The sequence below is a fragment of the Colias philodice genome, chromosome 8 (genome assembly GCF_061535455.1).
Source record: "Colias philodice isolate Cphi_HAF_F1 chromosome 8, ilColPhil1 Martin Lab GWU primary, whole genome shotgun sequence".
NCBI lineage: Eukaryota > Metazoa > Arthropoda > Insecta > Lepidoptera > Pieridae > Colias > Colias philodice.
The window spans coordinates 10,420,539-10,445,588 of record NC_143093.1 but is presented as its reverse complement, the minus strand read 5'-3'; the positions used below and the strand labels follow the sequence as shown (position 1 = coordinate 10,445,588).

The 25,050-nt window shown below is 33.8% G+C and overlaps 1 protein-coding gene and 1 non-coding gene across 2 annotated transcripts; both read right to left on the bottom strand.

The window, feature by feature from the left end:
- Positions 1-3,125: 3,125 nt before the first annotated feature.
- LOC149486788 (deoxynucleoside kinase-like) lies at positions 3,126-9,223 on the bottom strand. The gene is made up of 5 exons (XM_089698522.1): positions 8,887-9,223; positions 8,391-8,560; positions 7,618-7,754; positions 5,330-5,424; positions 3,126-4,480 (listed from the first exon to the last, which is right to left on the bottom strand). Exons 1-5 carry the CDS (start codon positions 9,019-9,021, stop codon positions 4,334-4,336), a joined length of 684 nt encoding a protein of 227 aa, XP_089554648.1. The 5' UTR covers positions 9,022-9,223; the 3' UTR covers positions 3,126-4,333.
- A 10,013-nt stretch (positions 9,224-19,236) lies between these two features.
- TRNAD-GUC (transfer RNA aspartic acid (anticodon GUC)) lies at positions 19,237-19,308 on the bottom strand. Its single transcript has one exon. It is a non-coding gene; the product is annotated as a tRNA-Asp (tRNA).
- Between the last annotated feature and the right edge of the window lie 5,742 nt (positions 19,309-25,050).

The following is a 25,050-nucleotide window of genomic DNA, read 5'->3' as shown; positions in this document are numbered from 1 at the left end:
ATGATCATACCTAATGCATAAGCGATGCAAATAATTTCTACATTATTGTTAGTTGTAAATTCTGGGTCAGCGATGCAAAAATATCAATTTATACCCTACTACTATTATAAAGGCGAAAGTTTGTAAGTATGGATGTATGGATGTTTGTTACTCTTTCACGCAAATACTACTGAACGGATTACAATGAAATTTAGCACACATATAGAGGGTAAATGGGATTAACACATAGGATAGTTTTTATCCCGGAAATACCACGGGAACGGGAACTATGCTGGTTCTTCTTTGAAAATGCGGGCGAAGCCGCGAGCGGAAAGCTAGTAGGATATAATTTTGACCATTTAGATACTTTTGCGAGGAGGGAAAGAGTATCGACCGTTCAGTGTCTTTCTAACTTCTAACTCGTGCTCTTTCTTACCCGATTCCCGCCTCACCGCACATACCTGCTCAAGCTATACCAGATTCATGATAGATATTTAGGTATAAATTTAAATAAAACTCCATTACAGTTAAAATAATTTATTCAGTCCGAGATTTCTGATTACAATTAATATTTAAATGTTAAAAATTAAACCCGTATAACTATAATACTATATCAAAAAGTAATAAACAAGTTTTTTTTATACAGGGTGTAATCGTTAAGTGTGCACAGGCGATATTTCCGTAAGTATTATAGGGGTGACAGACGTACGAGTAAGTACGCGAACTTGTGGCTCGACGACCTTTTTCGCTCGTGTGTCACCCCAAGTACGCGTACTTAAAAACCGTCGAGTAAGTTCGTTGACGATCCAACATGTTTGAAATTTTACTCGTAACCCGCCTTCGCTCGCACGTCTGTCACCGCCGCGAGCCGCGAGCCTAGCCTGTCTAGCTATAATAGGTGTTACTAAGTGCAAAAGTTGAATTAATTTCGTCTTCTTCTTTTAGTTTTATGAAAATAATTTAATATAATTAATATGAATGAATATATAATATAATTGAATATGGGCGAAGGTATTTTTGAATCCCGCCAAGGAAGTTTCACTCCTGACGCGTAGGCTCGGCGCACACGCTCTTTTTTTGTAAAGTACCCTCAAAATATAATAGTAAAAACGAAAATATATCCTTCAATTTTTGAACATTTATTTTGTTAGAATGCTATTTACTTAAAAATAAGTGCTGGTTATTAAATTAAAAATGTCTATATTTAACATTGAGATATACATATATGGAGACGACACCGCCTACATCACTTATGTTCCGCTCAACATACGCCACATGACGTATGTTGAGCGGTTTTTTTTAATGGTTTTAAAGTGAAACGCATCAAATATGCCTTCGTGTGTGTTACGATATTGCACAAATAATACAAATAATACGGAAATGTGCAAAGGAATAACTTTCATCGGTAAGAACTAAGAACCTAACTAGATAATAATTTTTAAAACTTAGAGCAAAAAAATGGCGCACAGATTTTGTTCGTGGTGTCTCCTCCATACGTATAGTAATATTATCTCAATGATATTTAATTCCTGAATAACATAAAATTCCCTCTGTTGATGACATAGAGACATTCGATATCGGTGACACGCGAGAAGCTACTGACCAAGCTCTTGCGTGTGTCACCGACGTCGAGCCGAGTAAGTACGCGAACTTTAAAACCGCGGTTTTAAAGTTCCTACGTCTATCAGCCCTTTTACAGATAACAAAAAACTTTAAACTGATATCGAAAGTACTTAACCTAATGAGTAAAATGGCCGTAGTAAATTTTTAAAAATAAATCGAGAAATATCAAAAAAATTATCTTTAAATCCTCCCATACATTAAGTATGAAATATGAATATCCCATATACATTTAATATGAAAGATTTTAGCTTTCTTTTTCTTTTTTGGTTTTCTGCTTTAATTACTTCGCAAATTTGAAGTGGCATTTTCCACGCTTTTTCCGGACATTTTCACGCATTTTCCAGATGTTTTCCGGGGATTTTCCGAGCATTTTCCGGGCATTTTCCACGCTTTTTTCGGACATTTTCACGCATTTTCCGGATATTTTCCAGATATTTTCCAGGCATTACCCAGACATATTCCAGGGATTTTCCAGGCATTTTCCACGCTTTATCCGGACATTTCCACGCATTTTCCGGATATTTTCCAGACATTTCCCTGGCATTTTCCGGTAATTTCCCAAGCATTTTCCGGGAATTTCCCAGGGATTTTCCGAGCATTTCCCGGGGATTTTCCGGATGTTTTCCAGACATTTTCCGGACATTTCCCTGGCATTTTCCGGGGATTTTCCAGTCATTTTCCACGCATTTCCCAGACATTTTCCGGACATTTCTCAGGCATTTTCCGGGGATTTTCCAGGCATTGTTCGGATATTTTCCGGACATTTTCACGCATTTTCCGGGGATTTTCCGAGCATTTCCCGGGGATTTTCCAGACATTTTCAGGCTGTCAGGGAAATATCCGGAAAATGTCTGGAAAATATCCGGAAAATGCGTGGAAATTTCCGGAAAACCCGTGGAAAATGTCTGGAAAATCCCTGGAAAATATCCGGAAAATGCGTGAAAATTTCCGGAAAATATCCGGAAAATGTTGGGACATGCGTGGCAAATGCCTGGAAAATGTCTGGAAAACATCCGGAGAATCCCCGGGAAATGCTCGGAAAATCGCCGGAAAATGCCTGGAAAATTCCCGGAAAATACCTTGGTAATGCTCGGAAAATGCATGGAAAATATCCGGAAAATGCGTGAAAATGTCCGGAAAATATCCGGCAAATGCGTGAAAATGTCCGAAAAAAGCGTGGAAAATGCCCGGAAAATATCTAGAAAATGCGTGAAAATGTCCGGAAAAAGCGTGGAAAATGCCACTTCAAATTTGCGAAGTAATTAAAGCAGAAAACCAAAAAAGAAAAACAAAGCTAAAATCTTTCATATTAAATGTATATGGGATATTCATATTTCATACTTAATGTATGAGAGGGTTTAAAGATATTTTTTTTGATATTTCTCGATTTATTTTTAAAAATTTACTACGGCCATTTTACTCATTAGGTTAAGTACTTTCGATATCAGTTTAAAGTTTTTTGTTATCTGTAATACTTACGGAAAAATCGCCTGTGCACACTTAACGATTACACCCTGTATAATGCTATAATTTAAGGATTTTATTAACGACTATAAAATATGCGCTTTCTTATATTCATGTTATCGATAAGAAATTTTTTCAGGTATATATAAGTTTAGGAACTTATTTACTTCTTATTTAGCTTCCTATAGTTATTCACTGAGATCAAAATACATTTTTGTATAAATTTGATGTGTCCTATTATTCATGTCAAGATATTGTAAATATACTATATTTATACTTATTATTTTTTTAAGGTCAGGTAACATGTTAACTGATTGTTTAACTATGTAGATTAGTTTATTAATATTTCTTATTTCTATTGCATTACTTATAAATTAAAAGTAAAATAAAAATACAGTCTGTTAACATATTATATCAATGTTTAAGGCTGCGTTTCAGTGTATGAAATTATACTATTGGTTCATTACAAACACATCCCTCGCTACGCATCCTCGCACATCTGGTGCAAATAAAGGGTTTCAAACCACCATCCCAGATGAAAAATATTATTGAAGTGAAAACTTCTTTAGCGGCGTTGGGTATAAAATCTTAAACTCGCGTCAGGACACGTGGCCTGATCGAAAAAGCGTAAGACGGATGTTTTATTTATTTATTTTTAAGCCCTTATATTCCATGCGTAAGACGGATACCATTCCAAAATATCAAACATGCTGAACGTTAATAATCAAGTTTTCACTTCTGCCAGCACTCCCGGAGTGCAACCCGTCTTTTTTAAGCTATTGCATAGCTTCTATCGCGGGCCTTGAGCGCGGGGACCGAATCGAGAAATTCCGTAACGAAAAAACCTCACGCTCCCCTCCGACGGGCGCGGAGGTGTGGCTTGAAGGCATAGCATGCAATAGCTTTACCGCGGCAGTCCCCGAGTGCCACACGACTTTTTTTAGTAATTATATTATTATCTTCAACCTATATCATGATCTTTCCAGCATTTGGCAAGCAATCATCTGAGTACTACTTAAATAATATAATTTTTGTCTGTCTATCTGTATGTATGGCCAGGCTAAACTCAAAAATACATGGATGATACAAATACATGGATTTACTTCAAAATTTGTATGAATATTACTAACAGGTCAGGGCAACATAATAATTATTATAGTAGTAGCCGGTGCGTATGAACCCTTAGGCTATATATCTTCAAGCTAAGACCAATAGGAGCGGAGCAATGCGGGTAAAACCGCGGGGCACATCTAGTCATATAATATTACTAATTAGTATGATTCCCGCCCAATATCTTATAGGTGTATCGTTCGAGATCTTCGAGTACAGCGTCAATATTTCTGTCAGCGTCTATGGTCAGCACCTCACAGCCTACGTCGGGGGAGCTTAACCAGTTCTCGTATGAGTCGTGCACCTGGAACAAATATTACATTAATTTATAATGAGACCTGACATTTAGTATGATAGCATTTAAATACCTTATAAATGAGAAATATTTCAATATATAATTCCATCATGTAGTGGGATTCGAGTTTTAGAAAGAAGCGGATTCGAATCATGTTAGTGATCGAATTTTTTCTATTCCTAAAAAGAATCTCAATAACTAACCTCTTTTTTATTACACTTAATTTTATACAAAAGAGAGAAACAATAACAAAATCCAATTTATTGCGGCTGATCAGGTGCGTACATTTTTAATTCGAAACTACTCAAAAATGTAATAATTTAGTCAGCTTAAAATTTAACTTAAAGATGTGAGAGTAATTTAAAAGAGAAGGACGAAAGGGAATATAATATGAAAAACATAAGGGATATCAATAAATTTATTTTTAACTAGTTGCGCTTCGCGGTTTTACCTGCGTGGCTCTGCTCCTGTTGGTGTTAGCGTAATGATATATAGCCTAATCTAATAATATATAGTTTAATATACTTCATTATGTATTTATTTTAACTAGATATGCTTAATTTGTTTTTTTTTTAATATTAAGACGGACATCAACCGCCGGGGCAGCCTGAAAATCAGCGCTGTTTTGAATCAGCATGTTGCTGAGGCTGTATCCGTTTGCTAATCTTAAGATAAATTTTGTAATGTTGGCTGTGTTTTTTTGCAATAAATTTATTTTCTTTCTTTCCTTCCTCGACAAATGGGCTATCTAACACCGAAAGAATTTTTAATCGCGTCTTCCAATCTAATCGGTCTAGTAGTTCCTGAGATAAGCATGTTCAAACAAACAAACTCTTTATAACATTATAGATTACTTACTTGTTGTAAATATTCCAACGGTACTTCGGATTCCTCAGCGCGACCGCGTTTCATCACCCGCTCCCACACGACTTCTGGAGTTGTCCGCAAATATACTGAAAATTTAAATATTTCATAATACTTTTATCATAATACTAGCTTACCGCCCGCGGCTTCGCCCGCGTTTTCAAAGAAAAACCCGTTCCCGTAGGATTTCCTCCCGGAAATCCTTTTATCCCTAAAACCTATCCTATGTCCTTTCTTGGGTATCAAAATATCTCTATACCAAATTTCATGCAAATTGGTTCAGTAGTTAAGGCGTGATTGAGTAACAGACAGACAGAGTTACTTTCGCATTTATAATATTAGTATGGATTATGATGGCCACCATTTTATAATGTTTCATGAATTAAGAAACCACATAGCACATGAAAGTACTGCGTCATTACCAGTGGCGGTACGTTCATACAAGCCGAAAAGCCCGGCTTGCCTTAGAAATTCGCTACCCATATTCACGTTTGAATATTCGCGCGCAATGAGCAATTCATGCTCCGAATTCAATGAAAACTCACCTACAATATAATATATAATACGCCTAGCATAAAACAATGACGAATTCGAGTAAACTTTTTAATTTCATCCTTCTTCCTATCGGAATAAGGTCGTACCTTTTATATGGACGTTACAACCTAAATTGGATGGATTATAAACAGTGCGGTGTCTCGCTTGCACGCGTGGGCTTTTACCGGGCTTTGCGCTCATCTCTTCTAACGTATGAAATTTCGTCGGAGTAGATACATACCTAGCTATAGAACTCTATAGCAATTTGTAAGGGGCATGAAGCCCGGCTTTTTAACAGTGTGAAGATAGTTACGATTGCGCGAACGAACGTCGTGAATATTATTGTTAAATTATAGTTTGTTTGAGCGGGTGATTATACCGGTGTAATTTAGGTTAAGTTTTTCGAATTTTGTGGTAAAATAAGTGTCGCGACAGCAGATTGTGTTGTAAATTGTGATGGTTTACTTTGTGCTCAGCGGGGGAAAGGTAAAATCATTAAACTTTACTGAAAAACAATTAATTTCTTCATCAAAACCAACTCCCGATTTGTGCATTACCGAAACTAGTAAGTCACATATAAACGAAATTTTAATTGTAATGTTTACGAACGATTTCATGAATGAGAATTGCTTAGAAGAAGCCTTTCCCCAGCTGTTGAAATTTGCACATATTTTGGTAGTTACGATTCCTGCTAGTAAATAGGTACCTAGTTCTTCCACGGAGCGTGCTTTCTCATCGTTAAATCATATTCATAGGTACCTACGTTTATTTAATTATTAAGAAATACTTGTGTATTTATTTGGCCAAGAACGCCTTTCTGAATTAGGTATCAATAAAGGAGCTGTTAGGTAATTGAATTCTAAAATAAACACCTACTTTCTATAATTCCGATGTTATATTATCTTTCCTTCAGAAAGATTGGCGTTTTGAATTAGAATATAGGTAAATGATCTGTACAATTTTCTACAGTTTTATATAATTTATCGATTTTAATGATAAACGTTTGACTCAACTGTTTGCGGGCGCGCGTGAAAATTTAAAAGATTTGATTCGGGATGTAATATGTTCACGTTTTTTTATAAGTTTTATAACGAACATAATTACACAGTATACCTAGGTAGGTATATTATTCATGAAAAGGGTACCCATCAAACACTTTGAAAAATTTGGGCTTGCCCAGTCCTTACACCCTAGGCACGCCACTGGTCATTACTCAATTCAATACCAAGTACCAAGTATCAAGTACCAGTTGAGCATCAAAAGCTACTTATGTAAATTTAGCTTTATACTAATCCTACTAATATTATAAATGCGAAAGTTTGTGAGGATGGATGGATGTTTATGTGTATGTGTGTGTTTGTTACTCTCTCACGCAAATACTACTGAACCGATTATAATGAAATTAAGCACACATGTAACTAAGGTAACTTGAATTAACACATAGGATAGGTTTTATCCCGGAACTATGTGGTAACTATATTACAAGTTTTTCTTACAAAACACGCACAAAGCCGCGGGCGGAAAGCTAGTCTTATATATAAAAATGAATAGCAAAATGTGTTGGTAGGCGCATAACTCGAGAACGGCTGAACCGATTTCGATAATTCTTTTTTTATTATATTCCTTGAAGTACGATGATGGTTTTTATGTAGAGAAAACGTAAATATGTACCACGGGCGAAGCCGGGGCGGACCGCTAGTTTATTATAAAAATGGCCCTATGCATTATTGTCTAGTTTATATACTCACCAATTAAATCTAAGCTTATATCAAGATTCTTTTCAGTGTAGTCAAACCAGCTGATCAGCACTTGATACTGAGGGTCTTCCAGGAAGTTCTGTTTCTTTGCATTTTCTACGAAGCAGTGTCTACTGTTTTGTACTGATCTGGAAATATATTTATTTATTATATAAAAAATAAAATTATCTGATACAAACATATTTGTTTTATACAACAAGGTAAAAGATTTAAATGAAATGAGAAATCACCATTTAAGTGTGGTTTATGATTTTTATCAACAAAGACAAATAGGTTAAACATTCTTTAAATTTAACTGATTTGATAATATTTGGACAAGAAATTAAAAATCCATATACATATTAACTTCTTTTGATATGGGGTAAACATCTAGATAGTTTATTCAATTACATATACAATCAAACAACTTATAAAATACTAGCGGTCCGTCCTGGCTTCGCTCGTGGTACATATTTCACAATAAAAGGTAGCCTATGTTCTTTCTCAGGGTCTAAAGATTATCTGTGCCAAATTTAATCAAAATCGGTCCAGTAGTTTATACGTGAAAACCATACATACATACATACAAACCTTTCCTCTTTATAATATTTTTATTAATTTAATGGGAAAAGCCACTGGCTCCTGAGACACAGTATTTAACTAATTCAGGAGCCTATGGATTCATATATAAGCTGTACCTATTTATTTATGTCAATAAAGTTTTTATTTATTTATTATTTATTAATATTAGTATAGAAGATTAAATAATACTTCCAAAAACCTACCTTTCAAACATCTTCACAGTAATGTCGGTAGTAGATGGAGGACTAGTCTGTATTTTCAGCCTGCTGAGGTGCACATAGTGTTGAAATGCAAAGGTCCATTTATTTAAATCACTATACAAAAGCCCGAGTAGGTTATGACCGCTGACATTACGCCATTCCTGTATTGGCTCCTAGAACAATTTTTATTTATGGATATAGGTATGGAAATAGCATTAATGTTATTTTATATGCATTTTTATTCTCTTGTCTTTGTTGTTCTAAGAATTAATGAATAGGTTATTTTTTACGTTTTGTGAAGGTTAATACGCGGTTCTAAGAAAGCTCAATGATTCTACTAAATTTGATTCTAGATATTATTCATGGTCATGCTAATTTGATTTTTGTTTAATGGTTCGTGTTTTTGAATTAAAATTATTTAACTACACCAAATACGAAGAAATTAGACATAACTTTTGATAACAATTTGAACAGTGTAAATGATAAAAAAAGGACTTACTGGATGCTTTTCCACATTCTTATATTTCTCGAAATGTTTAATACAAGTCGATTTACCAGATCCTATGTTCCCTTCAATTGACACTCGAAATGGTCTTTTATTTATCACACGGGCTGCGTTTGCTAAGCCTTTCATGTTTAATTTTATAACCTATTATTAACACAATAAAATACTTAAGCACAATAAGAAGCTCTTGATAAGCTATATTCTGATTCAACACATTGTAGTTTTAAAGATTATACATAATATTATGGTTGGATGGATGTTAGTAAATATAAATTCATTTATTTAATTTTTGGCTCTTGCTATTTGTTGTAAACACGACAAATTTTAGCGCCAGTTTGGTTGTCAATTGTCATTATCAAGTGTCAAGTGTCAACTGTCAATATTTTGAGACATGAATATTGCCACATTATTGCCATCGGCAATAAAATACAGAACAAAACCACAGAACAAAACACATGATATTTTCTATTTTAAGATTTTCTCTTAAATCTTTTCATGTAATTCTTTAGGGGGCAAGTATCTCGCCTCGCGGCGGTGTTGTGAACAACTCCGGCTGAGTGGCCAGACGGCCGGAGTCTAGGGCGACTGAGTGAGGAACCTACGGACTATCCGAGCGTTGTCCAGCAGGACTGCCCGCTGTATCCCCACTGTCATGGGCTTCACCGGTAAATCCAACCTCCTTAAATACTTTATATTATTAATTTTATTATTATTTTGAATATAATAGTAAACTTGTTGAAATTTAATTAATAATCCAATAATCTGTTTGCCCTGCATGAAGCATAGTCGCCACACCGAAGCCGTACATTCCGTACATTAATTCACTCACTTAGTGTTTTATTTTCTTATCAAAAAAGTAAGGGGCACGAAGGAAGTCAGTCAGATACAATATTAGGGCCGATATTTGCCCTGATGAAGCGAAGGATTTCATTAATATACCTACTTAAAAAAATAAGAAGAATTTTAATCTTATTTTTCTCTTTTATAATAATAAATAAATTAAGTAAATCAATAACGACCCAGTAGAGGGCCGTGTTCACAATTCACTTAGAAATGCTTTATGCTTACAAAATAGGAATTACTGTTTCATTCCATGATCATAATAAAATTTGAATTCACACCACTTGTATTTTTAAAACAGTGAAACAGATTAAAAAGCGAGAAAACAAAGAAATGGATCGTTGGAATTCGAACCACCGAACTGTGTAGTTTACGTTATCAGAACAATTTTCATTTCTTTTACTTTTTTTATATGAGAATCTGTTTAGAAATGCTATCCTTACAGTTTCAAATATTTTTAGCCCATTATTTATAACATCTACGACCTACATAAAACCAATAACTATTATTGTATAGATAGATACGTTGTCATGATTTTAATTTTTCTTTAACTAAAAAATAATCAATCTAGAGGGCTATTATAAAGACCATAGTAGAATAATAATTGTCATAAAATACCTTTATAATAATAATTATTCCGTTTATAAAATAAAACAATTATTAATGACCTATTAACTCAAAGGTCGTTCTTGGTTCATTTATGCATTTCACCAACCCAGTAATATAAACCCATCTCTAATTAACGGTTAATAATGGTTTATCTAATGTAGGCACTAATTAGACTGTTAGGTAATTAGTGTAATATTATAGACTAAAGACTATTTGCAAAATTACGGAATGTTCTATTTGCAAAATCATTCATATTTCGAATGATGAACGAGACACATATTTTGGTACCTAAGTCATACTTATATCTGTACCTAATTATTGAAGTGAAACTTCTTTATCGGGGTTGGACAAAAATTTAGTGTAACATTTTTGCGTTACGCCGTACGCGTGACATTTTTGCGTTACGCCGTACGCGTGACATTTTTGCGTTATGCCATACTCGTGACATTTTTAAGGTCATAAAGAAGTTTCACTTCTTACGTGTGTACTCTAGTACACGCATACATTTTTTTTTATATTGAGATACTTTACTTATCTTAAGATTTGTCTTTGTACGATACATTTCATTTTGATGAAAATGTATACAACCGATTTTAAATAATTTTTCACCATAAATTATAAAAAGCAAAAAAAAAAAATTGACAACTTGTTTTTTAAATCCTGATGAATTATTTTCTTATGTCTATTGAAGCTATGAAGCTAATAAATATTAAAAAAAAACTATCGGTTTTCTCTTTTTAAATTTTAACTTTATGGTCCGGGAGCCAGCAGCAGATTTTATGACCAAGTTCCTCTCAAGCGGTAATTAGTAAAATGCATCAAAGTATAGTATTATGAAGCCTCGTGAACGTCAGCTGGAGCTCGGTTGGGGGGAAGAGCGGTTGTAGCCTCCCGTATCAGCTGACGGTTTTTCCACCAAGATACAGCCAGCTGACATATATATTTATCCACAGTTACATATAAGCTATCATCAGGTAAATTTTTGTTTGAGAGGAAATAACGGAAAATAAATTTTTCTTTAAATTTAACTTTCATGTTCGAGACACCAGCTGACGTATAATACACCATGTTGTAACCAGCTGACTATTTTTTTTCGTTGAGATATTGGGTTAGCTACAATTTGACAAATTTTTAGCTGAGAGGAAATGAATGAATGAATGTATTTTTTTTCCTATGTGCGTGGGAGGCTACAACCGCTCACCCCCCCAACCGAGCGCCAGCTGACGTTCACGAGGCTTTATAATACTATACTCTCATGCGTCTGACGAATTATCTCTTGAGAGGAAATAGTTAACCAAATTTGCACCTGGCTCCCTAACCATTACACATTGACGTTCTAATAATGATCGTGTACTAACTAGATACTATATGTGTGTGTTTTTCCTAAACCCTAGTGCTGCGTTAACTTTGATCGTCTCTCGTCAAGCCTGGATCAAAACAGCCGGTCCGATTGGCAGTTTCAATTCAAAACGAAATAAACACACGGAGCAGCTTTCACGGAGGCTGATTGAAATTTCGACACTGTTTTTTTTAAAACTTTACGCGCTATCGCGTTTCAGAATTTAGCCAGAATTTGTTGTTCCTGTTTATTATAGTTTAATAGTTCAAACGTTCGTTTTGCGCATAGAGTTTCTGTGATCTGTGGTTTTGCGGTTAATGTTAAAATGCTTTTGCAAATAGGGAAATATTGGTAGCAATTAACTGTTTTGGAGTCAATGTGTCATTTTTTGTTAATTAAAAAAAATACTCATTTGCTTTGATTCAACCAATTTACGTGTTTTGGCGTTTAAAATTCTCGTGATTTCATCTGTTTTATTTTTGCAGATTAGATTAAAGAGGTAATGGGAGTCTCACAAGCAATATTATGCAAACCTATCCTGATCAAACAGTCATTTGATTTACATTTTAACCCGTCGTCTATTAATTAACCCTTTTAACAAAGGTCTGCGTCCGTTTTTAGAGCATCAACTTGGGGAAAATATGGCGGTAAACCAGATTCACTTTTAGTGCTATAGCCTTTTTTTTATTAATCAGCTGTTTGACATATCTCATCAACAGCTGCTTTATTTATTAGTATAGGCTTAGGGCAATCACTTAAAAAAACATTTTCTACACGCAAAAATATTGTAGAAAAGTCAAGTACAAATATTAATGTGTTGTGCCGTGTGCGATAACTGCATTTCAAATTTTTATTATTTTAAACGACTTATTATTATTATTTTCCTTGCTTGGCTAAGTCGATATATCATATCATTTTTTTCATTTTGTAGATATTTTTCATTTAAATAATTATTAACAGTTTCAAGTCATTCTAGTTAGTATTACATTTTGAAATAAAAAAAAAAACATGAACAATCTAAACAATGTACCAACTGCGTTAATTAAAAAGTTATTTTTATTAAAACCTAAGAGAAAGGATTGCTAAGTAATGAAATAATGAACGCATTGTCTATTAACAACAAACTTCCGTATCCGTTCACTGCGGCATTGTCCTGGCAATTTTCATAGACTACAGAATGATTTGGGTTCAGTTTAAATTTAGTGTAAGTTCAAATTTAATGTGTTTGATGTGCAAATTGATAATATTATCAATATCGTAACTACATAATTATTGTAAAAGTTATACAGTTTTTATCGTGAATAAAATTATTGCAAAGAGGAAATTGTTTTTTATGAGTTATTATTATTTTGAGGGTATATTCAAAGAGGTATATTATTATGATAAGTATGAACTGTTGATAAATTTTTTATAATGGGTAGGTATATAGATTCTAATAGATTTTAATTCATAACTTGGATTAAATTATCGACATGATTAACAAATAGGTACGGTAAGTTTTTTATAATATTATTGCTATGACTATGGCAGGATTCCTGCTTGTTTTCGAAAAAGAAGAGAAAAAACGAATTGTATTATGCATCCTCTGCTTTGCCATTCATGCGTTCCACTTCCACCACGCACGCTATGTGCCTATTTGCTTTATGTTACAATACTATTCTATCTATTGCGATATGCTTTCATGAAAATATTTTTACACAGCTGTACATAACTTCAAGTATCTCATTTGCATTGCTTTATTTAGTGAAACTATACGGAACGTTCTAGACGCGGCACATTGTTTTTTATATTTATATACCTACGCAATGCAACAGTGTTCCCCACTACAATGCCTCTGTTTGGCTGAATGCTTGTTGACATCGCATTGTCATCCCGAGACAATGGATGTGTGAAATGATTTTCGTGTTTGTGTCATTTCATTGTTTATTTAGCTTCTAGCAAATTGCGCTTACAATGTATTTAAATTTTGTAGCTGGTTTTAGCTGGGTGCACCATAGTTTCATTTTGTTCTGGTATTGACAAAGCATTGTTTATCGGCTTAATATGAGTTTTATAATAATGTGTGTGTACCTACTACGAGCTCATCATCATGCACATATAATGAGACCACCTAAAGAGTATTAATGAATACACAATAAATGCACACAGGCCAATTTCAATGATCTAATAATGTAATTAACTATATTGCACGATACTTGTGATGTCTACGCGACTAGTGACTACGCATCTTTGAATCTTCGAAGAAATCATTCGAAAATCAAAGAACACAAAATTATTGCATGTATGCTTGTTAAAATTAGCTTCATTGATGCAAGTACATAGTTAAAATAAGGTCTCAGGTTATTTTAAATGATTTATTTATGTACTGAATTATCATTAAAGTAAGTATTTAATATTTCTCTTATTAACAGTAAATGTTCCATTTTAAGGCCAAACCGCAACTACATATGATTAAAAAAACTTAAAAAATCACAGAAATGAAACCCAATTAACTATGTCAGATTCACACCACGCGCATAATTAAATTTGGCATCGTGGAATCAGGGGATATTAGGCGCAGGCATAGTAGAGGACGAAATAAATTAAACTTAATCTTGTACTCTTTGAGTTCTTGTTATTGCTGTCGCCTTGTTTGAACTTTGTCGGAATTTCGGATTGAATTAATATATTACGTATGAATGTGGGTTTACAAAGCGCAATTATGTCAAACTTTTGCCCCTGATTTAAATTTCGTGACATTACTTTGACGTTGTTCGCAATTCGAATTCAATTCAAATTGTGTATGACAATAGAGAACAGAGTAATGTTAACTGTTAGGCAACCTCCTAAGATGGACGGAGTCCTATATAAAGAATCGAAGTCAAGCAACAGTACTAGGGGGTTACAGATCAGATTTTATTACAGTGACATCCGGTGTTCCTCAAGGTTCACATCTCGGACCGTTATTTTACAACGTATTTATCTATGATCTATATGAATGCTTTTTTAATTCTAATTTCCTCGTATTTGCCGATGACAAGAAGCTTTATAAAAAAATCTGCTCCATAGAAGACTGTCTCAAACTGCAAAGTGATCTCAATCGCCTTTCCCTTTATTACAAAAATAATAAAATATCGGTTAATATAAACAAATGTCAAATAATCACTTTTACACGTAAGAAGAACAATGTTATTAAATTTAATTATAGATTAAATGATGAAATGCTTCAAAGAACAAATCAAATTAGGGACTTGGGTGTTATCCACGACACAAAACTGTCACATAATGATCATGTCGAGTATGTCATGCAAAAAGCTTATAAAAATTTAGGATTCATACTTCGCACTAGTGATGCATTTAATGACATTCTATGTTTAAAGGTACTGTATTTCGCGTATGTACGTAGTGTGCTCGAATTTGCGAGTTCTATTTGGCGTCCAATCTATCGTTGTCATATTGAACGGCTAGAAAAAATTCAAAAAATCTTTGTAAAAAAGCTAAATTTTTTATGTCAGGCTAATCCAGCTGACTATCTCGAATCTTGTGCACTCCACAAATTAAATACCTTAGAACAGCGAAGGGATATTATTGATATGATGCTCTTTTATGATATTGTAAACAATAAGTTGGACTGCCCGAATATTCTCAGCAATATATCTATTCAGGCGCCATCGCTCCGCACTAGACACACACACTTATTCAGAGTACCGCATGCATCAACCAAGCATCTGCAACACTCAGCTCTTTTTCGTTTGCCAGATATATATAATAAGAAATTTTCTAATGTGGACATATTTAAGACATCTCGCTCAAATTTTAAAAAAGAAATCACTTTTTCCAATAATTCATAATACTATTATATAATATAGGTTTCAGTACTTAATTTTTAGTTACTTAAAGTACATACATACATACTCTCATTCACACACTCACTCACAACAGACTACACACCATACCTACACCTACACTCATCACAATAGTATTTTGTTTATTATTTTAACGTATATCTTTTCCTCCTACTTTCTTACTCAATTTTCTTTGTCACATGTTTATTATAATAATTCTATTAATGGAATTCCTTTTTATTGGCGTATTGTTCAATTATTATGTAATTATTGTAAGAATAGCTGTAAGGAATCAGAAATAAATAAATAAATAAATAAATAAATAAATAAATAACTGTCATATATATCAAAAATTTCGAATTATACCCTCGAAATATTATGTTAGATTCTATAGAGATAAGAACAATCACTGCTATATATAAATTATTATAATATGTATATTATATTATTAAATATATACTTTTGGCTTCACATTGTTGATAATTTTTTTGTTGTGGATACAGATTTATTCCCATTTCTTTGTTCAATACCTACATACTTACATGTAAATGCATGTTAATACTTAAATAACTCTATCAATATTTACGACTTATTTCGATGATATAGTCATCGAGATAATATTATAATAACCCACAATGATCTAGTTTCGTCTATTCTGTTTACCATGCCTGTGCAGTCAGCTGTTTAATATTGTCTAAATTATCTATTGTTTTTGAAGTTGGCAGCATTGCGTGAAGATTAATTTTGGCGCTGTTTATTGTTTATCAAAATGTGACGCGTTTAATCACTTAATTTCCCCTTCTATAATTATAGTCCATATTATTTAGTAAGTAGTAGAAATGAACATCATAATGTTTGATTCAGTTATTCTTAAGTATCACATAATTAGTATTTGACCGCCTCCTTGGTACAGACTACAGTGGTTGACGCGTGAGCCTAGCACCGAGAGGCCTGGGTTCCATTCACGGTGGAGACGAAGAAAAAAAAGGCTCGGTCTGGCAGGACACAGAAGGCTGATCAGCTACTTGTCTATAAAGAAAATGGATCAGTGAAACAGAATTATGTAGGTATAATGCATCTGCCCCTTACCCCACTAGGGGACATAGAACTTCACTTTTATAATTAGTGGTTCTTATAATACTGATTTTATTTATTAATATTTTCTTTTATTTATCACAAGAAAGTACTTTTTACTGTAAAACTTAGAGTAAAATAATTATTGGTAAACTATTTATTTATCATCGGATTTGACGTAACGTTAACTCAATTCTGGACAAATACGTAATACCTGTAATAAAACATCAAGACAGTTCTGTCCGTAGTCAATTGGCTCAGAAATTGTACGGGGACATTTTGATTTAGACTTCAGACATTTGCCAACCGCTTTGTAGATATGAATTTATGTGGAACGGTGCTAGATAGAGTTGCCAGATACAAATTTTAAATCTCGATTTTGGAAGGGGAAAAAATGTTGTTGTCATAATATTTAGTAATTTGATTAATAAGCAAGTGAATAAGTACCTTTTGAGTTATGCACATTGTTTAAATCACTTTTACTGTTCATATAATATAACCTTACCTAAATAATTATCATCATAAAGCGATTTAGCCCACAGTGATTGCGTTTTGTATCATGTAAATACCTACTTATCCTTTTGATTGTACCTACGTATTATATATTTTCATGTATCATGAAATATAAGACGTGTCTGTTAATTTCTATAATTGGAATAAATTAGAATAAACTTCTTAAATATTGGACATCAATGTTTTTGTTCTAAAAGATTTAAAAAGCCGGAAATATTGCTAACAGTTTTACATGTGACAACACTTGCTTCAGAGTACAGACTAACCAGGCACGTATAAACATATTTGCTCTGTCATCAAGCGGTACTCATATTTAAACGGAACTTGCATATTTTGTTTTACATTCTCTTTGAACAGGAAGCGTGTGAATGCTATTTTTATTGGATTAAATTGTTAACGTAAGTTGTTTATTGGCACAGAAAAACACATAAAAACCTTTTTAATTCATATTTTATCAGTACTCCTAATTAATCTTATTTTTAAGTAGGAAAATAAAATAATAAACATTGTTTCAATAATATCCTAGAATCGATATCAATTCGAATGAAAGGAATATCAAATACATAATATATCACACAATGAATTACTTTTGCATTTAATCCGCGGAGATTTATTCAATTCCAGTTTGTAACGATCTCCGCAATAAAAATTAAAGTTTCCAAAATTTAAAAGTGGAACGGTCGATTTACGATCGCGCGCCATCAGATCGGGCAACACTGAGTTTAAATTCCATCAGTGCCACAGATAACGATGAACGTAGACTATAAAATACAACTGGCGCGAGTTTCAATAATCCCTAGTCGGGTCAATCAGCCGAGTGGCCCACGGGCGATTGGGAAATGATCGTTTTGTTTCGACTTTCGACCACTTTTGACTGTCAATTTGGTTTTAAAGTATCGAGTGTTTTGGTGTGGATTACTGGAAAAATTTTATAACCTATGCTATGCACTATGTAGCTTTTGCATCTTTTTCTGTATGTATTTTTGGGCTGTTTGATATTGAGCTGTATGAGTTGGATTGGATGGATATACATAATTATATGCAAATATAATAAATATTGTTATAATAAGTAATCTCGGTAACATTAAGGACGCCTTCGTTGCATTATTCAGCAATTAAAAATATTCGTTTTGCGTAAAACACATTTTTTAATCGCTCCTAAAAGGCTCTTTGTCTAGTAAACATTGCTGTTTGAACATTTCTCAGCAATAAATATTTATCTGTGACATTTTAGTCAATTTAAATTGACTAAATGTGCGGAGTGGGTACTCCGCACATTGACCGGCTCGGCCATATTTTTCAGTCGAAAGCGATTTATTTCTACGTTCGCTCGTATATTATTTGGCTCGAAAATAGGTGATTGAGTTTAAATGCTCTCGCAAAGTATTAAACGATGTGTAATCATGATGAAATGCCTGTTATTTTATTGTCGTAAGCGATTACAGATGTGAATAAGGGATTTAATAATGGCAAATGAGTTGATGAGTGGGTTTCGGTTTATTTATTAATTATTACTTTTACATTGAATAATAATAGGAGCAAAAGAACAGTCGACAAAACTCATACGTACTTACTATTAAATGAGCACTACACGCACTTGATTATTTGCAACCTATAATATTTTAATAATTATAAAGTGTTAGGTTTTTATTTGCTAGACCTCATTTTATTTTACATAGCTGAAAAATTTTACCTGAATTTTTTAGATTGTATTCACCACTAAAAGTCTATCATTTTCAGCATAGATATTATATTGGGCCTTTAATTTCCTAACAGATTTTATTCGAAAGAAATATAATATCATTCAAAACGGAAGAAAGAGCCAATTTATATAAATAACTTACTTGATAACGTTATTTGACGATTGAAATCTTAAATGGATATGGAACGCGGATTTTAATAATGCTATTTCCTCATCTTTTTTTGGAATAGGTAACTAATATGTCCCCACGATGCTTTGAAATATGAAATAAAATAAGACGAAATAAACATGATAAATTATTGTGACAGGTTCAGAGAAATTCATATTTAATTTACCTATATAAAAATATCTTCTAGGTGCATTTGATACATATAAAAGAATATTAGGTTTTTAGATATGTTTATTTATCAAGATTGTTTCAAGAAAAAAAATAAAAAAGAAGTCTCTCCGGCGGGGAATCGAACCCCGGTCTCCCGCGTGACAGGCGGGGATACTGACCACTATACTACCGAAGATGTTGAATGCTTTTTAAAATTACGTTACATATTTTCAAGTTATTGTTAAATGTATGAAGATAGTTTATCAGCGACCGATATTTTTATGATGAGACCGAGATCGGTGGTTTCTTAAATGTCTTTTGTTTATCGTTAATGTACGTAAACAATGTCATTATTAAAATTAATTTTTAATTTAATTTGTTATAGGTAACGTGGTTGAATTTTATTTCTTCATGGTGATTTTAAATGCATCTTTAGGTACCAACGTTTAATTAAATCAATTAATTTTCCGGTGAAGGGACACAGTTTCCTACTCACAATTTTTGTGCAAGCATATTTTTAAGTTACCTTGGATTTCAAAATAAATATATAAATATTTCGGGACAATTTTCACACACGGTACAATCTGATCCCATACCATGGACGAATACCTACTAAGCTTTTGCTTGTGTTATGGAAACCAGATGGCTGATACACATACATATATAATTTTTAAATAAATACTTATGTAGATAATTAACACCCAGACACAGAGAAAACATCTATGTTCATCATACAAATATTTGCCCCGGGTGGGAATCGAACCCACGACCTCTGGAAGGCAGGGCCACTACCAACCAAGCCAACCGGTCAGTCAAGTTTTTATTATTTCCACAATTAAATATTATGTTTAAACCGTAATTAACGGTTCTTGCCATCTACTGATACCGCTTTTACCAAACAATTACCCTGGAAATCAATACAAACAGATCGGAGACCTTTGCCGAAGTTAGTAAGTACGGAGTGGGTTTCTGAAATCTGAAGTACTAGACTAAGATCTAACTTTGCTCTTTGACATACGCTGCAGAAGTTTGCATTTGCCAAACTTATTGGTACCAGGTATTTTTAAGGGAGAAGTGAACGTTTCTGTGGTATGTTAGTATGTTACTTACCTATAAAGCTCTGTATTCTGTGAAGATCCTGAAAGCATTTGAATAGATTTTTGTTTTTGTGTAAGGTGATGTTTCAAAGTGGTCACGTACCTATTTGCGCTTTGAAAATGTAAGCTCTAAAGGAGCTTAATTCTTTTCAAATATTACTCTCTATAGAAATTTAGTATGGGATGGGTATTCTGTTAATGTATTTCTGTATAATATTACAAAATGTTGTACATATATCGAAATTACAATTCAAAATAAAGTAGAAAAATTTACACACACTACCATGTATTTCATACACCCCTCACACACACGCCTCTACCTAGTACCTAGTCTTTTGTGTATGGCCATCGAATTTGGACCTCTGACCGACTAGTTTCTACAAAAGAACCAATAATTTAACTAATAAACAATCGGAATTAGATACTGGGCAGCGTTAACCGGTGTTAACGTGTTTATCGGTCCCCAGGGTGCTATCACGGTGTGCGGAATTATCTCGCTTTTATCTCTCTCCCCATTGGTTAATCATTTTCGAATGTTGGATAAAAAAAAATTGGTTGTCTGTAAAGTCGGTTTACTGACGATAGTAGAACGTGACAACGTCCGATTGTGCTTCTTTGTCGCTCGTTCCGCGCTCTCGCTTGCACTTCAAGCCTTACATGGAACGCCTCAGAGCGAGGTAACGCCGCATGAGTCATATTTTTTCGTGCGTGCATCCGGCTCTATCGAATTATAAGACGTTGTCACGTCAAAAATAAGTAAATGAAGTGATAAAAATTCTGATAGAAAAAAAATACCTAGGTATATATATATCTATGCTAAAGCATAGCTGCACGAACATATTGTGTCAAATTCGGCGTTACCTAATTGACCTCTAACCATACTTTATTTCACTACTGCAATTAGAAGTGGACATATGTTTTCTTTGAATTATTAAAAAAAAAAGAAAATACAGATATTTCAACACTAAACGGCGTAAAATGCCAACAACTTTAGATTTAAACTAGCTTTGTTCTCGCAAATGCAATTAATTCAAAAGTCCACAAATATAATTAACCCTTTGCCCGGTCAGCAAAATAGTTTTCTACAGGGCAACATCGAAACTATAAATCAATTGTAACTCGCATGGGCGGACAGAATTACCATATTAATCTAGTGATCCGTGTAGGCTTTCGTGGAATTGTGTATAAATCAAATAATTTGTTACTGCCCTACTTATTGTTTTAGGTTTTTCCTTGTTGTATGTTGAGTCTTATTCCTGGTTGTTTTTTACCAAAAAGGAGTAAAACATTAATAAGTCATGAGTCAAATCGGTTGTTTCTTCATCGTGTTAATTACAGTTAACCTGTTCGTATTCAGTTGCACAGGAAACCTAAAAATTTTATAAGTATGCCTGCAAAATAAAGTGAAAAAGAACTCTAAAATATACAGAATATAATGCTATTTCAAGTCTTAGAGCCTTCTAGGTCATATTAGTGTATTCCATAAGCTTAAAGCTTTCTGATCATTAAATATGTATTGCGAATTTATACCTGGCTGTACGTATAAATTATTAATAACATTGTTTGAGTACATCGAGCCAACCATCCATGAAATTGACAAGCCTAGCAGCGTAAACGTAGATTTACTCATTAACATCGACGGAAATATAAATTAATCCATACCAAAATAATGGAGTTTGTCATTAAATAATGTAAACACAATTAATTTGAATACGGCAACATTAACCGCTTACGTTGACACTTGTGCGTCGGTTGCACGGAATTGGCCGCCATCTTGATTTCCCGCCGAAACCGCACGCCTGCTGTTGACGGGTACTTTCGCGCGCATTTACACCGCATCTCGTTCAAGTTAATGTGTTATATGTAATTATAGCTATCGATGTCGAAGTTTAATATTTTAGCTAAAAACTTTTTTTAGCTAAAAAGTAATAATGAAAGAATATCGTGTAACACATGCCTCATAAATCTTTCAAATAAATTTCAAAACCATTGTTATTTTTTAGAAATTCGTGACCTTTTATAATTAATTTTAAAACAAATTTATCGCAGCATTAAAAAATAACCGAGTTAAAGCATAGAACAAAAAAGGCCATCATAAAAACGTATGAAGTAACATTTTTAATCTGTCGCTTGGCTATGGTCATTCATTATCTGTCAGATGGTGCGGGACGCCAGGGAGCGCGCGAAAAAGATTAATCAATAACCGTTTTATACAACAGATGGATCGACGGGCACTTTTTTAACTTTCAGCCAAGAAAAATAAACGTGAACCAGTTTTCATAGTCTGAAAGATTATGGAGTTTTCATTTTGTAGTGTGAAAGTGTTCATTAGTTGGAGAGGATTTTCGGAAGCTAAGAGTTTTTAAAAGCTTTTACTTTTTTCTTGTGTACCTACGTACATAAGTTTGTGTTAAAAATTAAACCTTCCTCAAACCAAAGCTAGTCGTAGGTCATACTTTTATTTGAACGTAACATATTATAATTTAATAATATTTAAATAAAAAAAAAAAAAAACAATATCAAAATAAATAGGAATATTGTCCCTCAGCGCATTCGATGATGAAGCGTTTCAGTAAACGGTTTAAAGTCGGATTCGTGGAAAATAAAATTACATATTTCGAAATAGTTCAAACGCGATGCCAAAGAGAATTGCATTCACAGGATAGTTACTATTAATAATTCAAAACTACTGCATGGGGCGTTGTACTAAGCAGTAGGGTGACTGTAAGTTTATGTGCAGTCCCGTTTTGCTAAAAGTTTGCAGTCATGTATTTCAGGCTTTGTGAGACCAGACGATAGATAGTTAGGATAATTAATAATTTCAGTTACACATAAGTTTTATACACAATAATAGATGTTAATCAGAGTACCAGAGATCGACAATATTGCGAAAAGAAAGTTTACATACAGATTTTTTTATATTTGTTTAAAAAGCGATTTGGCAATCATTTAGAATATAAGTAGGAACTAGAATAGTATTTTTTATTTGTATTATAGTATTTATCTCGTAATAAACCAGTTAAATCAGAAAGAGTTTAATAAAATCCGAAAACTTCTCAACAAATGGACACCCAACAACAAAGTACAAACGGCGTGTTAAGCGTTCCCTGTTTCACTTTCATATTCATATCCAGATCTAACCGAAACATATTTAGCATTTCATTTACTTTGAAAAATATGCACTATTTCGTCTGAGTGCCCGGTCAAGGGTTAGGTGTCTGAATGACAAGCTCTTAGGTTCAAAGGATTAAGTGTTTTGACTGCGTTTAAACCTCTGTTAACGAGTATTTGTTTCGTTTATTCGTTCTGTAGGGATGGGAAGGTTTTTTGAATACTGCATACTACTTGTTGCAACGTATGTTGGATTGACATACAATTTGATATTGTACAGTTGCATAAACCACACCTTTATTCATACACATGCTTATAAAATCACCTCAAGAAAAGATATAAAAACAATTCAAATAGAATGTCATAGTAACAAGTGACGGCGCCTCAGGCGTCTAGTTCCCCTGAAAATATTTGGTGTACAAACAATACCCTTCGCCTCTCATATCGCAGAGCCTCTTGACCTGGAAATCTGAAACTTTGAAGATTCTGCCCTGGGCGACGCGTAAAACTGAATAACCGATGTGCATAGATAAATAAACAGATGTGACAATTTATTTTCAGGTTTATAGCATTATTAGGTGTAACAAGTTTAGAGTAACATTCATTTCATACAGATCCGTTCAGTTTTAGTTTTCCATGAAAGAGTAACAAACATACTAACATCCATCCCCAAAAACCTTCGTATTTATAATAATAGTAGGGTTATTAAAGCAAACGTTTAAATTAAAAATAATACATAAAAGTCTATGGGGATTTTAACCTGCGTCTTTTGCCTTACCGTGGCTACAACTAAGACCATTACAGAACCCATGATCTCACCTCGTCAATAAAATTTCTTCTACTCTTTATGACAATATTATCCAAAGTATAAAAGCAATAAAATATTTTTAGGACTTTTATTAACTTCGTTTTGCTGAATTTTCCCAGAAATCAGTAAGAAGTTTGGCGTGTTATTACATTTTGTCTCGTATTATTTCTCCTCATGTTAGATTATTTTCTATAAGTCTAGTCCTTGGAACAGAACACTTATTTATAACAAAAATAGATAGTAAATATTTTGGAAGTATTATATAAGTTATAGAATGGATAGTGTATGGAGGAAAATATATTTGAATGGTTTCTATATATCGGCGGCGGCTGGATTTATAAACTATGTGGGCTGGTTATATCCTCTACATTGGGCGTCTTGGGTAACTTCGAGCATCAAAAGACATAAACGGAATCTAACACTGACAATAATAATTGAAATCACTAATGTACTGAAATGAATACTTTGTATAGCGAATCTAAACTCAAACTGGGGTGTCATGGCCATATAACACCTTTTGGCCAAAGCCAACCTCACCTGCTCGTGGTGCACCCTGCTGGTCTACAAACGAGGCTCTGGCGATTAGTTTAGAGTGGTAGAACTACAGCTGCATACAGTCTCTGTATGTAGCACGAACGGGCTGTAGTTCGTCCGGGGCAGGACCACTACCTCACAGGAAACCGGCGTGAAGCATTAATTTGCGTTTCGCATAGGGTGAGTGAGGAATCCGGTAGCCCATTCCCCCCCCCCCTCCCTTTAAGCATCATGGCAGCGGTTTTTAACAGAAATTTACCCCAGGAGGGTACCAGCTCCATTGATGCTGGAGAATCCCTCCCTGAACAATCTCGTTCGGGCCGCCCTACGTATTCTGGGGAGGGCAAAATACCGCTCGTTACCTCCTTACCAGGCAAAAAGAGCAGAA